The following is a 17526-nucleotide window of genomic DNA, read 5'->3' on the forward strand; positions in this document are numbered from 1 at the left end:
GCTATTCTGCCAACAGGGAAACTGTTCTGGAACTCCAGGAAACAGAACTGGGCTTATATTCATTCCTTAGGCAAGGAACATTAGTTACTGCAACTGCAGATGCCCCCATGTATGCCCTGCACACTTGCAGTTCTTTTCATTTGTGTATTAAATATTTAAGTTTTATTTATCTAGCAATTTAGCAGGCTCTTGGCAACCATGAGGTAACGCTGTCTACTTCCAGGACAGAAAATATCCCAGTGCTCAAGCTGTAAACAGTTCTCTTCCTCTGGCATCAACTCTTTCTGGTATTACAGATAAGTGCCATGTCCCTTCTAATTTATGTCCTCTTCAGACATCCCTATCTATCAATTTTTTTCTGCACATGGAATTGTCACCATGACTCTTGAGCTATTATGTCACATCTCTGCAGCTCCTTCCTGCAGTGGCATGCAGCATTTTGAAACATTGCTAACACTTTCATTCCAAATAGGAGACAACGAGGAAATAAACATAGGGGACTGTTCAGGGGTAAAGGTTTAGCAATCTAGTCAGATTTCTTCTCTGTTTAAGCTTTCATCACTCTGTGAAAGATGAAGTTAGAAAGGACATGGAAACAAAACCTGATGTATAGATTTGTGTACTAATTCCAGACAGGGAGGATGGGGGCATGGAGGAGATGACACTGCTTACCTCGTTCACAAAATACAATGGATTTTAGTGAATTTGCACAGTTTAATAGGTGGAACATGCCCAGTTCTGGTATATACCTCTTTATGCCCCAAGTTTCTACTGTCATTATTTTGGAGAAGTATTCCTCATATAAAAACAGAGTGAGGTCATAAGGATTCAGCCTGAAACAAATTGGAAGAAAATAAGTAAGCCAGCAAGCATGCCTCTGCCTATGTCTGATATGCTACATTTTCTAGTCAAAGTGAACAGATCTGCAGTTTTGCAGGGTTGAGGACATCTCCTGGTTATTCCTGGTTTGGTTTCTGCTACAGGATGTTATGCAATATATGTAATGTGTAGTATTTATGTCAGCTGTTTTCAGCTCCCATGTAAACACCAGAATTGTTCTGAAGCATATGGGACAGTCCTACTGCAGCCACACTGACAGAACTCCGAGAGAAGATACTGCACATTGAAAGCCACAAATGATGGCTGATTAGATTTTGCATTTCTACTAAAAATAAGAAATTTCAGGCAGAAAGGAATCTTTTAACAGCAAAAACACTATGTGATAATGAACATCCTCAGGCACTCCCAGAGGAACACGGGAGCTTAGCTTTCAGACATGGGGGAAATGGAAAAATGACAATTCTTACATTTTATGTGATATGTTTATTAGTATAATTTTTTAATGAAAAAATAGAGCACTTATCAAGCACTTTACAACTCTGAAGTGCCTTATAAAGCTTTTTTGAAAATGTAATCCCTCATAAAAGTCTTTCTTCACAGTAGTAATGTGTAACAAGTATCAAGTCTATTCTGCAGGCAGGAAAACCAAACCAGAGAGCATCAGCTTTCCCAAAACTGCTGAGAGTGAACAGCAAGGCTATGACTTACATACTAGGAACACTGTACCTTCTGTAATAGAAGTTCTAGATCTTAGCTTAAACCCTTTAAAAATTTGAAATATTTTCAATCATTTTGATGCAAAAATCTAATTCAATTATTTACTTAATGCAGTTACTAATTCACTCTCTCTCTTTTGGTGAACATAGGCAATTTGACTTTTATGTTCCAGTATTGTCAAAATATGCAAATAAAGTATCTTTCCGGGAAGAGATTAGTTTCGTTTAAGTTGAGCAAGTCTGGCAAAACAATTTCTACAAGCAGAACAGGAACATACTGTGCTGCCTGGGACACGTCTTGAAGTGCAGGTTTTTATTTCTTGTTCTTGGTCTGACTTAGGCAAAGCACAGGGACATGGTTTCCTCATGTGGAAACTGGGAACAAAACAATTTCTTCAGTTCAAATATACAGTGACAACTTCCACTCTAGAAGAAGAGACAGGACTTCATTACACTTTGGCTTGAAAGCCCTTGAACTCATTATTTACAAACTCCACTTGTGATAATTCAGGTGCGAGTCCTCTTTTCACATCAAAACAAATGAACACGTTTTCATTTCACTGCACTGATGAGCTTTGATCTTTTTTGCCGTCCCGGCCCTTCTCACTCCCTCTGCAAGACCAGCACTTGGTCGGCAACCTGACTTCTTTCCTTCTACTACTATTGTCCCACATGCCACTCTAGGTATACAGCCGTCCCAGGCTGACACTATTTAAATACAAATCCCAGCAAAAAAGCTGTTGGGACTAAAATCACAAAATTCAATTTGCCGTAATTTAAGAAGGTAAACCCGTATCAGTCTCTGGTCTGCTCTGTAACCATATACACAGAAAAGAAAGAAAGAGGGAATCCAAGCAAATTCCAAATTTTCTCTTTTTGGGGCTTCGGCAGAGACTTTGCTGCAGAATGGGCCCTACCAGGTACTATGTGACATATGAATGAATTAATGCTCGGCGACAAGGATTAGTTACGTACATTACCAAGGGTGCTGCTGATGCAGTATGATAAATTTTAACTCTTGTAAAAATAGAAAAATAAAACATTTGGAAATGTAAAAGGCCTCTTCCTGTGCACCTGAATCCAGGAGCCAGACCAAATCCCAACAGTTTATGAAAAATATTGTTTTATTAACCATCCTGAAATTTGATTCCTGAATGACGTGTGTATATATAAGTTTTTAAGTATATATTAAGTGCATATACAAATACATATATATATATATATAAATCTGTTGTGGAAGATGACATGACGTTTTCTTCTTCGCAACAGCCATAGCAAATATATGGGACTATTTAATTTCCAGTGCTGTGGGAAAAGACTGAGATTTCACTTCTTATAGCAGCCTTCACTCACTAAAGTATTTGGGAAAGGTGATGCAACAGAGCCATAACTTCATCACCAGCCAAGTGTATGGAGGGTGCCAGCAGACCTGCACATTTACTCTCTTTAACTGGGTTGCTGTAGGTTTGGGCTTTAGTCTGGCCAGCCTCAACTAAAACAACTTTTTTTCACTGTGGTCTACAACTCCAAGGGAGACACCAAGTAAGTCCCACGTCCCTACCCATCTGCCCTCAGTGCTGGTACTTCATTCCTCCCGGCATTGCTCCACCACGTTCATCAAGAGAAACACTCATGTTTCTAAGTGTGAAACTTAGACCTTCCTTTTGTTTTTTGGAAAAAAAAAACCAAAAAACAAAAAACCAAATCAACAATGAAAACCTGCAAAAGAAATAATAATAATTAAAAAAACCTAATAAAAAAACCACTAAAAGGCTCCAAGCGATGAGCTTTGCCTCACACAGTTTTGCACAACTCATTATTTGGTGTTTGCACTGTGCTAGAAGCCAGTCTTAAGCAGAGGATGGGCACTGGTGTGCTGAGCTGTGTATAGAAACAGAGCACTAAAAAATCCACCTCCCATTTAAGTGAGTTGGAAATGGAATTAAACTTTCCAAAAGAAGATATACCAATTTTTATCACAATAAAAAGCATATTAACTATATATAATACTATAGAAAGATATTAAGTGACAAAAATATTCATGACAAGGGACTAGAGGAAAGCTCATGAATGTTACCAAAATGCCACTCTTTCATATCCTATGTGGAGGAAACACTGAAGTGCAGAAAATAACTCTTTATTCTACACAGGATTCATCAGATCTTTTTGCTTTCCCATGAAACAAGAAGTTTTTGTAGAATTTACCCACTTTTGTAACTGCTTATTTGCAAAAAAGTGAAGAGTTTTGAAAACACTTATTTTCAGGATCTAGCTCATTTGCTTTTCTGCATGAAAAAAAAGAAAGCAGGAAAGAAGAAAACCTGAATCAAACATTTTTTAGAAGGCTTTTACGATGCTTATATGCAGTTTTGAGCATGCTGCACTCTCAGAGACTGGGTTTCCAATCAAAGGTTGCCCTGACAAGGACAGGATGGTCACGACCAGCTTCAGACACACTTCCCAAAAGACATGGGGCATCACCAGCAACAAACTGTTGTTCCCTCTGCTGGGGACTGGGCTGGCTGCAAGAGTTGGAAACCCTGTACTGTGTATTTATTCCTCCGGGTCTGGGTGCAACATCTGGGAAAGTGTTTTGGAAGTAGTGGGAGTAAAGACGTCTTTCTTGCCTTCATGGCACTTCAGGGCTACACATGGTAGACCACAATCACGCCAGAAACCTTAGATGAACTGCAGTTCTTTGGAGGTAGAGAATTAAGTACTAAATGGTTGGCTTAGAGAAAATCTTATTCTGCATAATGAAATTATCATTATTCCCTCGTGCCACACACAGACAAAACACATATGCACCCCATATTTACAAAGTCAAGGGGCACCGTTGAAAATATTTTTCATAATCTTGAGACTGAAAGTAATCACAGACACAATTAGATTTGCTTTCCCATCAAAGTGCCTTGGAATAACCACACGGGCACTCTTCCATATCGGCACAGCATCAGACCTACAATGCAGAGGAATGACTCCCTGTGTGTAAGGTGAATTTAGAGCTTGCAAAATGTGCCAGAAATGAAATCATTTAACTTTCCACAGAGCGGTTGTTGGAAGGGAACTGGATGTACAAGCTCCTTCTGGTATGGACACCTGCCTGTAAGTAGCTGGACTCAGACAACTATCTCAGTAACTACATCCAGAGGTTCCCACTTCTACATCACCTATCTAGGCTGTGGTGGCTTTGGTGAGCCTGCCCTTACACCCCTGGTACATACTGCACCAGCAGACATCTGCTTTTAAACATATTTCTGTCCTGAAATGTGAAGCCTGCCACATCAATGGGAGTAGGCTGAGGTTTCATTTATTAAATAATCTGTTTATCTTCTAAACAGACACTGCATGAAAAAAGAGCAGAAAGGCTAGAAAGGAAAACTTCTGTGAAATATACTCATTTTCACATTGGAAAGCTCTACTGTTTATTGAAACTGGCAATAAATTTTAAACACTAGAAGAAAGTATTTCTTAAAAAATAAAAGCATCGCCCAACAAAAATAGAACCTCCTATTTTACTTAAAGCAATTAATTTTTAAATTGGCTTTGTTTACTTAAATTCCCAGTTTCTGAAAGAGCATATGAACTGCTCTTGGAGGTTTTTCACCTGACAGATTTTCACGGTGCAGGAAGAGCTCAGGGACAAAGAGAACATAGGACACGAGAAAGAAAAGCTGGAATTTTGAAGAGTGAGTCTGGCAAGTAGGTGACAAGGAGGTGTTAGAGACCAAAAATCTACACAGTTCAAGTAAAATCCAGACAAATTATTTAAAAAATGTTTCTTCCTCCTAATATTTGTCTAAAGAAGGGATTACAAATCTGTAAATATATCTCTGGAACTTATAGTTAGCAAAAGGCATTAAACAGACCTTAAAGAAAACAACAGGTAATGAATGGAGTTTTAAAACCTACTGAACAAAAATAGCTTTTTTGGTGCCTCTGACTCTTTAAGTCCACTCTGAAAGCGCTCAAAGGAAAATGTGAACAAAGACTAATGACAGGGGCCCTTTCATATTAAAATAATATATGGAGCAATAGTGAGTGAGAGGAATGCAATGTTTGAAAAAGCACAGACTAAATAAAACACCCATGTACTCACTAGTCCTCTCTTTTCTAGGGTGGTGTCTCAACCCAGCTACAAAGGAACATCTTGGGGAGGGAATGCTGTCATTTTCTCAGGTACAAATCTGTACTTCTGAGATGTTTACTGTCTCCACGTAAAACTGCTGAAGACCCCTTGACACTGACGAATAGGCTTCATTACGTCTGTGGCAAAGGTATTTGCTCTCATCTCTCAGGAATGACATAGGCGTTGATCAAGGACAAAGCACGGAACACTAAGACACTCACTTGGCCTGGGGGCTATACTCAGCCTTGCTCTCTAAGAGCCTGACAGAGCAGCCCCTCTGCTGCAGCAGCAGCAGCACTGAGAAGGGTGATTCAGACCCAGTGCCAACTGGGGCTCACAGATGAAGAGCAGCAGTTGCAGCCCAGCATCTGAGTCCCACAAAAGTGCTCTGATTACAGACCGTGGCCTCCTCCACTCCTCTGAGGCAGGAGCAAAGCCATGACTGTGGATAAATGGTGCCTAAACCCACAGATTAAATCCATTCCCACTTCATGCCACCTGGAAAGTCCCAGGCTTTTGCAGCTGTTGACCCCAGAAAGCGGCAGTGTCACGTTCTTCCAGAAATTTTTAACTAACAATTGAAATAAGGTTGCACAGAAATAGAGAATGTTGACTACTACAATAGGAAAATAAAATCCTGTGGAGGTGAGAGACAGGGAACCAATCTCTTGTGTTTAAGACACTGTAAAATAATGCCCCATATAGCCTCAAAGCAAGCATCTTCTTTCTTTGTTGACTTCTTCAGGATGAAACAGATGTTTTATGACACACACAATGTTTTAAACTCCTCAGGCTTCTCCATGTGGTAAGGGGGTAACGATGATGAACTAGAATTGGATTCAACTATGAGCAACTTCCGATGTTTAGATGTTCATACAGTGGAAAGAACCAATATTACTCAGTCTGTAGGACTCAGCTATCCTATTGGAAGTGTCAATGGCAACTTCAGTACTGCCTACAAGGACTGAAATAGCCACTACCGATCATAAAATAGCATTCTGACTTGCTTCCCTCTCCACCTTCAAAGTAAAAGCAGCAAACTGAAGAAGGTGAGTCCCACCAGGGCTGCACAGGTGCAGACCCCTTGGAAACAGCAGCCCCCATTCCTGGGGCCAACACCAGCCCCTGTTTCAAGTGCAACACAGATGAACACAAACCAGGAATGCAACCCATGGCTGCTGGTTTTCCCACTTTTAAAGATTATTCCTTTGTGGAGTCACACATTAGTAATTTTCTTTAAGTTCACTGAAGCGGAAACGAACTCAATGCAAGTCCAGTCAGCCAATTTCTCATAGTTTCTCCTTGCAGAAAGAGTTGATAGACCTGAGCTGTGAGATTGCCTGTGAGCCCCGAAGGCTCTCCATCACACCTGATACCTCCTGATAGCTTTATTTGATGATCTGGCAAAACGAGAACAAGAAGCTGATACTAGAAAGAGAAATTTAATACCAGTGCATGCGATTTATGCAACGCTCCACCTATCAGAGGTTTCACTTGCAATTTTCCCAGTCAGAGAGACAAATGTAATTCAAGTCCGCCCCCCAGTGGACTCTGTGCCCACATCAGCACACTAACTTTTGAGGACACTGGTGGCAAATACTGAGGAGCTAATTGACAGCATACTTAAAAGACCTAGGATTTACTCCAAAAGAATTAAATACAACTGTTACCACCTATAATGTTCTGTTTCCATTCTTCATTAGGATGAAAAGAAGTATGCCTCCCAACCAGCAAATCTGTCCATCCTATCATAATACCACATTGTTTTTCCTCCTGCGTCTAAACTACTGTGAATGTTTCAGTGGCTATGCACGGAAAATCATGTAGGTTGGAAAAGATCTTTAAGATCACTGAGTAAATGAAAAAAGAAGTTCTCAAACACATACTGCTTAGGTAAACAATTGTCAGCAAGATCAGCCTGCCTAAAAAAAAAAATAAGGTACAGATTATGCAATGCTGAGTTTCTGTGATCTTTTCTCAGAAAGTTTCCTACTGAAACTTGCTCACTCTTGCATGCATAGCTGTCATACTTCATTTATACTTATCCAAAACTGCACTAATTACTGTGGGTCATATGTGAATAATTAACTTCTTTTGCCTGAAGCAAAAGTAAAGGCCAAGATAAAAAATGCAAGATGAGATTAGTACATGGAGTACATGGAGTACGCTCATGGCCAATGCTACATGTAAATCTGAATACACCAACTTCTTATCAAGACCTCTGAAGTGTGCCATAAAACACATTTAATTTTAACAGCTTGACACAGCTTTTCTCACTGGATACCCTGGCTAAATTCAGCACTGACAATTTTTCTAGACTGCACTTCGTTCATCGTGCCTATTGCAGTGTCAGTGTAAAGCAGTTATCAGCTGACTATTTAATGAAGGCTTTTGATTTGATGTTATTTTCCTTTTTCTCTGAAGTAACAAACCAACTTCCAACACGACTACAAAACAGTTCAGGCAGTTTTATTTTGGCGTGGGAATTCATTTCAGCCAGCTCATAGCCTGGCAGGTATCTGAGCTTCCTCTGTACTCAGCAGTGAAAGAGAAGCACCTTTTCAAGCCAATTCCCGGGTATACCTGAAGAGGGAATAACATGCCCCAGAGGTGCCAATCCCTCTTCTCTGACTACCTAGAGATGCCAGACAGATAGCATAGCCTTGACACCCAGCTGCCAAGGAACCACAGCTGAGGACTTGGATCCTACAATTACAGCAGGTAGACAAACTCCTTTTGCACTGGTGGAGAGCTACATATGTTTAAACTGGGATTTACCTACATTCTCCCAAGCCTTCAGTGCCTACTTCTGAGCACCCCAAGTGCACAGGCCTGAGATTCAGTCAGCGGTGTTGACTATCTAACACTGATTTGGGTGCATTACCTCCAAGCACTGGTCTGCCTCACTGAAGAACTACAGACCTCCGACAAACTTAATTCTCAGTGTTTCTAAGTGTCACAGCAAAACAGAGCCTCTTCTGTTTCTGGGCTGACTCGGGTGTGACATTTCTGAGGTTGTCCACATCTAGTCTGGTAACTCACACAATGATTGCTTATACTCCTGGGCTGGTCGCCAGTCTGGCAGGATAGAGAAGGGTGACTTCCCTGTGGTGTAAGCAGATAAATGCTATTTTTGTTTCAAACCAAACGCTCTGTGACTCTTCTCTGCTGGGCTCTCTGTCTTTGAATCTGTTACAGCCATGTAATGCTCAAAGGGTGATACAAACAAGAAAAGAAACAACAAAGAAATCCAGGCAGGGAGAAGGAAAGGGACAGAGTAGGGTTAGATTGGGATAAAAGAAGTAAAACAAGAATGACAGAAAAAGGTGACAGGGTAATGGTATCTAAAATATATTAGACGTGTAGGGATGAAAGATCACATTTAAGATAGGAAAGAAGACATAAGAAGAAACCAGGAAAACTAGCCTGGAAGGAAATGTAATGAAATTTCCAGATCACCTGAACACGTCTGTTGTTTAAGGAAGGGACTTGAATACCTTATAAAAATTGTTTTAGTAGGGGATACTAGGATGAAGCCTTGTTTAGGACTCCTCTCAACAAATGTCCTACCAGCCGAAAGACATATTGGAAAGAGTGATGGAGATGTGGCCTCAACTGAAATGGAGAAGCCTTCACGTGATTTTCTAAAATAATATCTTATACTCTTTGGAGTACAGCAGACTACAGAAAGTGCCAGCAGATTCTCAGCAAAGAACAACACTGTCCTACATGCTGGATAAACACCATCTTTCCTCCAAGGAGATACAGGAATGCTGAAGTCCATTAAGAGCATAGAGATCAATAAATTTAACTTAAGCAAATCCGCATCAGAGTAAGGAACAGCACTGAGGCTCAGAGTGTTCTGCCACTGCCTTTCTAGCCATCCAATCAATCCTCTTTTAGACTTTTCTTGATAACTTCAAATTGCTGCTCCTGAGTTTATCCATAATAAAATTACAACTGTTACACATCACTGCTTCAGCTACCCTTAAATGCCTGTCATACAGAGTAGTAACAGCCCATAAAGTTAATAAGGACACCAGGTACTGATTGAGTGTTAGGTATGGCCACCCCTGAATGGGACCCAGCTCCCCTAAGCACCTCTCTTGCATCTCTGCTGCACGGATCTAGCGCGACCGATTCTCATACAGGGATGACTTCCCCCTCCAGTATGGGGTAGGTGCCTCTGAAAGCCTCCAGAAAGACAGACTGACTGAGGACTTGAGTTTACCCTTGAATTGAACTGAAGAATTTCAGGAGCTCCTGGCATCCAAAGGTTACATGTGTAAAAGCAAGTAGCTTCAAAAGAAACAGGTCTGTAGAGTGAAAAAAATGCAGCTGAAGATTCATGGTCACGCTGTATGCTCTTGAGGGTTTTCTCTGGACTAGCTCTGGTTGGTCCCAAGCAATGACCACCCTCTGTTTGCTGAAGCACAGAAAGTATGTCCCTAGAGACCACTTTTCTGTTGAGTTTCATCTGAGAAGAGTCTGGCTGGTGCTGACACCAGTGTTGTGCTGCCAAGAGGGGACGACAGGGAAGCTCCATTCAAAAGCACACTCCTGATCTGCACCAGAATGCCAGTGCACTCACAGATACCCCTGTTACTCAGGTACAGGCCCTTGGGTCTTAGGATGAGAAGCTCATTATGCCCTAAACTGAACAGAAAGGCATCTGCTTGTCTTAACCACGGCGCACAGTGCCAGCACATCTTACCCGTGTGCGTTCTCCGGTGAGCCTTCAGGTGGGAGCTTTTTGTGTATACTTTGTTGCACCCCTCAAAGTCACACCGATGGATGCGCCGCTTCCTGGAGTCTGGAGACTCAGACCTCCTCTGACGCCTTGTGCTCTCAATACTGAACGGTGAAATTGAACTGAAAAACAGAACAGAAGCAAAAAAATGAAGCAAGAGTGTGGTGTATATCCCACGCCCAAAAAAACAGCTGTAACAGAATTGACTGTGCTAGAAGTGACATAAAGAAGGCATTAATTATTTCCATTTCTACATTTTGACACAATTAGTGCTTGAACTAGAGCATATTCTACAGCATGAAATAACCGAAGTTTTGATTTAGCAGTGCTTATTGCCCAAAAACCCCACCCTGATCCTTGAAACACTGCTCCAATAACGAAGCAGCCTGACTTTATCTGAGCTCTGTTTCTTTCTGACATGTGTCCCGGTACAAGCTCACTGAACTGTTTTCTAAACAAGTTTATATATAGCCTCCATAACTCCTCTTTGACAAGTTTAAATAGATAAAAAGCCTGAAACCTTTTATGAAAAAATGTTTCCAGTATCCACACCTGAACTATGGATCCTCGCATTAGGCCAAACACCTGTTGTTTGCTTGAATACAGACTGCTAACAGATCCAGATCACCCTGCAGCAGCGATTTTTCCATTTTCTCATTTAACAATTCTCAATCTATCATGTGCAAGCCAATGAAATTTATCTTCTTTCAGACCACTGATAAATGAAGTTTATTAGAATAAGGCCAGAGAACAATCTCCACAGCAACACACAAATGCTTATCAAAGATACTCCATTTACAGCAATGTCCTACGGCCTATCAGTTACCCAAATTTTAAGCAACTAAAATACAGCATTGAAGAAATGTTGCATGAGTTTCTAAGTACAGTGTGTGCTGGACCTAATACTTGAAGAAAGCCTTGCTACAGCAATGCATTTGGCTTGGTTGGATAAATTATTATCAAGTTGAAAGGCTAAGATTCAAACTCTCGTCGGCTGCCAGTAATTATACTACCCAGCCACAAATCATCATTAACTGATCATCCTATCAACCTCACTATGATTATATTGTACAGCAATCATCATCACCCACAGCTACACCAGCCTGTTTAGTTAAATACTAGAACATCTCTGTCCTTCATCAGGTTTCTAGGGCATCCCAGGTTTATTGATGTTCAAGGTAAATGGGCTACAGATTCATCAGCCTGCTCTTTAAGACTCCCAAGATCAATCTGAACGAAGAGCATGAACCTTTGGGGAAGCTATGGTACTAAGGCAGGCATTTGAAAGGAGCACTGATGCTGATGCATCTGCTGGGAAGCACCTCTGTTAACACCAACCTGCAGGCTTCTGTTAGAGGAGCTCCTGTACAGCTGTTGTGGCGTACACTGAACTCCTAGAGCTTTCCAGAACTTGCTGAGGACTATTTATATGGGGTTAAAAGTTCGCATAAAGCATCACACACCATTAGCACGTGATTTCACTGATACTCTAATTCTCTGCATACAAATCTCTAAACCTTGAATTAGTGGTAGTCTAAATTATGCATTTTTATTTTTTGTTTAAATATTTTCACAGTACAATGCTAATTTGAAGCACTAATGGGGAAAAAAAAGTACCTTCTTTCTGAACAGTACTCTTTTAATATGTATTCATATTTGATCTACAGGCAAGAGATTCTCCAGATTAAATATTTTTTGCCTATAATATGATGCATGTAAACAGATGTGCAGAGAATTCCTGAAATGGAGAAAGCAGTGGATGGAGAGCCCTAGTAACAACATTAGCTGGCAGAAGGTTGTCCCCAAGGGGGTATGAAACATCAGCACTTTAACTATATGAATGGAATACAGCTAGACATAGCTATGTCTAGCTATCACAGAAATGGCTTAGGAATTGTATTTAAGCATCTGAATCTCAGAACAAATAAAAGTCTTGGGTTAGACACAATTCACTGAGAATGGTTTCATTATTCCACTTTGGTTTTGTTTTTTTTTTTTTAAACATCCCACCAGCTGAAATAAAAGCAAATGTGTAAATCAAATGTTAAAGCTCAATAGGGAACATAAAAAATCCAGTGCTCAAAACCAGGAAATTCTGATCTTTAAAAATTAGTGTTTGTGCATCCTTTTTGCTGAAAGTAACTTATAAGCTTTCTTAAAACCTATTTTGTAACAGAGCATTCAGACCCTGGATAGTACAGCTCATTTAAATAGGAGGAGGATCAAGCTTAAAATACTGCTGCAATTTCCAGCCCCGAGACAAAATGAACCTTGAGAAGAGTCAGCACCTCATAAAAAGCTATTTGTCACACACGAGAAAGTGATCTCACTGCTGGGAACTGCTCTGTGCTTTCCCGGATATTTATACAGAAGAGGATGGCACAGAGCAGTGTCATGAAGGTGGCACATGATCAATGCTGCTTTTTTTAACTGGATTGCTCCCTCTCTCTAAAAAGTGTAGGACCCTACTTATCCCACAGGAGGGAAAATAACTGAATAAACCACAGAAGGTGACAAATATTGTCACCATCCCCTGAGAGCTTCAGAGTCATGGCTTGCTCAGCACAGCAAGGAGAAAAGCTACTGTCATCTAGAACCAGCAAATGTTATCTCATGCCTTCCCTTCACAGCTGTGCAGCATAAATGACAAACTAACCAGCAGAGGAGATCCACATGGCAAGTGAAACTGTGGCACAGGGGGATCCCCAGTGCAGACATGTTCAATGGTGAAAAGGAGCCCAAACCTACCTGATACCACCAGCTTTGTTTTAGCCTTGCAAAAGTAGTGTGACTTTAAATGGGGATATCACCGAAGACCCGAAAAAAAGCAAAAAGCGCTTTTTTGAGCTGCCTCAGGTTGGTCCCTCTCACAGTAACTTCCAGATGATTTGCTGATATTCTTTCCCTTTGCCATGCTTTACTGTTTCTAAAGGGATACCTTCTTCCTTCTCAAGCAATTTCTATAAAATACTCCCACTGACCAAAGAGACAGAAGGGAAGTCCTCAAAACCACATTTTGTGCCTTTTGAAGGCAACAGGGGCTGCGCCAGGTGTCTCTGGTCAGCACAGGGTTCCTGAAACTTCTGTTTGATGGCATCATGGTAGACAAAGACTCGGAAATGGATGTGTCAGGGAATTCACAGGCATTTATTTTTTTCAACTACCTTACTTTTCCTTTTTGTTTAAAATTAATTTTATAATTCTATAAAATAAATAAAGAAGAAACACCATGAAAAAGACCACAGTGCCCCTTCTCCCCCAACTAAAGCCTAAACAAACCATATTGTAGCAGCCTCTTTCAAATTTAAGTGTCCCCCCCCACCAGTTTCTGCACGGAGGGAAGATCTGGAAATCAGTCATCAGCCAAGAGCTACCAGGGTACCCTGAGGAGGAGCTGCAAATTCTTCTGTTAATGGCCACGATTTAAGGCTCAAGGTAGGCTTTTGCAGTAGGACTGATGCCACACGTAACAGCTCAGCAGGATGTATTAAATTACTGCTGGAACATGAAGTTTGAAAGATAAATTAACTGGGTTGTGACCTGTCAGCTTGATGTTTGCTTATTTGCAGCTCGCTATTTCTAGAACCAGTGTAATTTCTACATTAGTGTAGAAATTGTTACACCTAATGGGAATCCTGGGAGACTGCTGGCTGCCTCCATGAGCAGCTCAACAACTTTAGTCAGTATGGTTGGTAGGGTGAAATGACTAAAACTGATGCAAGAATTTAGGGTTATTTATAAAAATTCAGATGTGTTACTTCCAGATAGAAGTGAAAACATGCATCTTTGCAACTCACACATGGCCAAGTGCTTGTATCTCTGATACAAAGCCTGCAAAACCTAACACTGACTGGGGCTTCACCACTAGATGGCCATCAAGTTCTGCTGAACGTGATCTGCACTGCTTGACAAGTGGATTATAACAACCCTGGCTGCAGGATTATTTTTCCTTTCTACGAATGCTGCCCATGAGCTCCTAGGTGTTTTGCCTCTGTTCCGTGTGGACTGTGAATAGCCCTTGGCACAGGCAGTAAGACTGTTAAAAACCACACGTAATGGGTTTCTTTAGACTGATCCTGTGTTTTCTGAGCAGTATGCAGAGCAGAGCTGCCTGGGGAACACTGTTTATTAAAGCCTTGAACTGTGTTCAGTCCCGTGACACACCACAAGTTCCTGCATGCTGGCTGCTCCCTACTCACAGTGTGCTCAAGTGCGCTCACCCTGTGACAAACACACGGGGTTACCTTTGGCCGTGCAAGCACGAGCTCCTGGGGGCTGCTGGCACCCCAGTGAGCTGGCCAAGGGCTAGCTGACATGGCCAGCAAGGAGCCAGGGACGTGCAGTGAGCCACGCTTTGCTCTTTGCTCTACAAACCCAGGCAGTGTCCTCCGTGTTGTATCTTCGTCCTCGCGATTACCATGTCTGCTCTTCTTTGTCCCCTCCACTACGAGCTCAGACTCTTTGGCTGCACATCCTGCCTGCCTCCAAACACCGCATGGAAAACACATTGATCAGGGGGTAACAGGTCACACCAGTCTGTGCACAACATCCCTGTCACTTCACCTAAGTCTCTCCTCTACAGCAATCAGGCTACATTACCTTCCTTCTTAGTTGGCCCTGTAGTTAACTGAGAGATTTGTGGCTGCACCCTAATAACAGTCCACGGCTGCTAAAAAGCAGATGCTCTCGTCCCTTTGGTGAGAGACCCAGGACATAGGCAGCCATGGCCCCTCCACTCTGGCTACTATGGGAAGAAAAATCAGATGGGGCTCAGGCCCATGCAGCATCTGCTCAGCCTGGATGAGGGGCTCAGCAGGCCAGACCGTGTAACTTGAGTTGTGGTCGGTCCTCTCATGCTTCTCAGCCCCTGGGCGCTGGAGTACAGGATTTGGCGGAGATGGCACATCAGGACAGTCCCACTCCAACTGCTTTCTGCTGTGCTGGCACTGGCACCTGGCAGATTCTGCAGCAAGCCAGCAGTGCAGGACCCACAATGACAAAAGGAAAATTCTGCCAAAAAAAGAATCTGAGAAGCTTTTGGTAGCTTGACTCCCTAAGTAGGAGAGTCTGCCAAGTACCTGCACTGACATATGGCAGAGAATGGGAACCTGTGGCCACGGGTTAAGGGAGTGTCATCACCCCTTTTAGTGGCAACCAGCTGTGATTACCACAGCTTCCATGTAAATTTAGAGTATGTGTGAAGAAATCGAGAACAATGGACATAAGCAATCAACACCAGGAACAACTGGAAATTCCAGCTTTTGCTCCACAGAAAAGTTGCTTCTTGTAATATTTGAGTATAAAACACACAGAAAAATAACCATGTAAATAGACAGGCTGAAAACAAAAATTGGGAGATATGACCATGTAAAATAACTATGAGCTGACGATGCGTTTTGGCAATACATGATAGAACCATTCATATCCCACCCTCAGCTCAGTTCTGGACATTCAGATATTAACAGGTTTTATGTTTTTAAAGGGAAAAATATGTCACTATACAAGACTCAAATATTCAAATAGCTTATAAGTTTAGCAAAGTGAATCTTTACTTTATGAGATGTGCAAAGTTTCTGGGTCAGCCTGTAAGTTACAGCAATTAAAAGTGCAGGCAAATTAAATAAAAGCAGAAAACTAGAGTACAATACACCTGCATTCAGATAGTAATGAGCAGTTGAAGAAAATCCTTGTATCTCTAGCATTTGCTCAGCATTCAAAGGGAATCAGGGCTGCAGAAAGAAGCATTATGGGTTTTGGTTGCTTAACGTTTATAGAACCTAGAGCTGTTATGTGACTAACTCTAGACATTATGTTTTTAAATCCTAGCTTTTGGATTCAGTGTGGGATGGCACACCCTGAGCACATTGAACAGTATGCTCACACACCCCCACGGCAGCTGTCACTCCTCCTTTGGTTCTTAGAGCAAGTCCGCACCAAGGACCCTCAGAAGCAGGGATGACCACAGTCCCAACACCTTTGCTTGGCTCCTCTGGCATATCTGCGAACGAACACACCCACAGCAGCACACCACTCATTCACAGAGCTGATGTCACTTAAGACAAAGTATCTTCTATTAGTTAAGAACCTTAAGTTTCACACCCTAACAGACATGTGGGTACCGTGCGCCTTTTTGAAAAGGAGCTTTGAATCACATTAGGCAGATTCCAGTTCTCAATTACTTAATTTTGTAGCAGCTTTTCACATAATGTAATTTCATTTTCTGGTAGACCATGTAATGTTACCATCCCACTCAGGATAGTGGTAAGACTACACCATGAAGAAATATGACATGGATTATTTCTCATTACAGTTTATAAAACTCCTCCTAGTAGTCAGATGAGAAAATCCTACTATATAAAAACACAGAAGGTTTTTTGCTATAAAATGCTTAAATATCAGTGTCGTCTCCGAATAGAAATCTTCACTCACTCAAATATTTACTTTTTTTAAGAAAAAATACAAAGCTGCTACTGTCTCCTGTTCATAAACAGGTGTGCATGCTTACATGCACATGTATTTTTTCTCCTCTTTGATTCTTAGATTCTAATTAATGTTTCATGAAAGGCAAACAGCTGCCTTAGGAATGTTAGACATTAAAACATATCAAGCAGTATTTAAGGTGATCATAAAAGGAAAATATGTGCTACTCTTATTAGCAGTAGTTACTTCAATCACTGTACTTTAAGGTGATGTTATACTGGAATTATACTTTTTGTCAAGAAGAAAAGGAGGAATTTGGCAGCATACACAAGCAGCACACAAATGGGAAAATTATATGGATAAACAAGACAGAGATAAAAGATGATTTGAATACACTTGGTTCAGAAAGTGCTTGAGCTGGAGTGAAATTGCACTAGAAACAGATGGGCAAATGAGAGTAGGAGCACAGGAAGTTTCTCCTGTTATGCTGGGTTCTAGGTGTCCACTGCTGGCTGCTGCCAGAGGCAGTGCCCTGGTAAAGAGGATCCTCTGCTCCAGCTCCATATGGCCATTCCCACGCCATCCCCGACCTGGGCAGTCAGCAAAAAACCCACACTGCACATCTTTGACCTTATCCGCAGCATTTACTGTTGAGACCAGATAAAGGTACT

General features: G+C 41.5%; 1 protein-coding gene across 6 annotated transcripts in view; it reads right to left on the reverse strand.

Annotated features, from left to right (window-relative positions):
* Nucleotides 1–17526, reverse strand: part of KLF12 (KLF transcription factor 12) — a 242837-nt gene that overhangs the window by 12356 nt on the left and 212955 nt on the right. For 5 of the 6 annotated variants that reach the window (XM_058419259.1, XM_040054936.2, XM_040054937.2 and 2 more), the window contains one exon: nucleotides 10400–10557. In XM_058419259.1, coding sequence (XP_058275242.1) covers nucleotides 10400–10557 — 158 coding nt within the window. Of the gene's footprint in view, nucleotides 1–10399; nucleotides 10558–17526 lie in introns of those variants that run through there. The other variant, XR_009207538.1, reaches the window with a different exon arrangement.

The sequence above is a fragment of the Hirundo rustica genome, chromosome 2, assembly GCF_015227805.2.
Source record: "Hirundo rustica isolate bHirRus1 chromosome 2, bHirRus1.pri.v3, whole genome shotgun sequence".
In the NCBI taxonomy this organism is placed as follows: domain Eukaryota; kingdom Metazoa; phylum Chordata; class Aves; order Passeriformes; family Hirundinidae; genus Hirundo; species Hirundo rustica.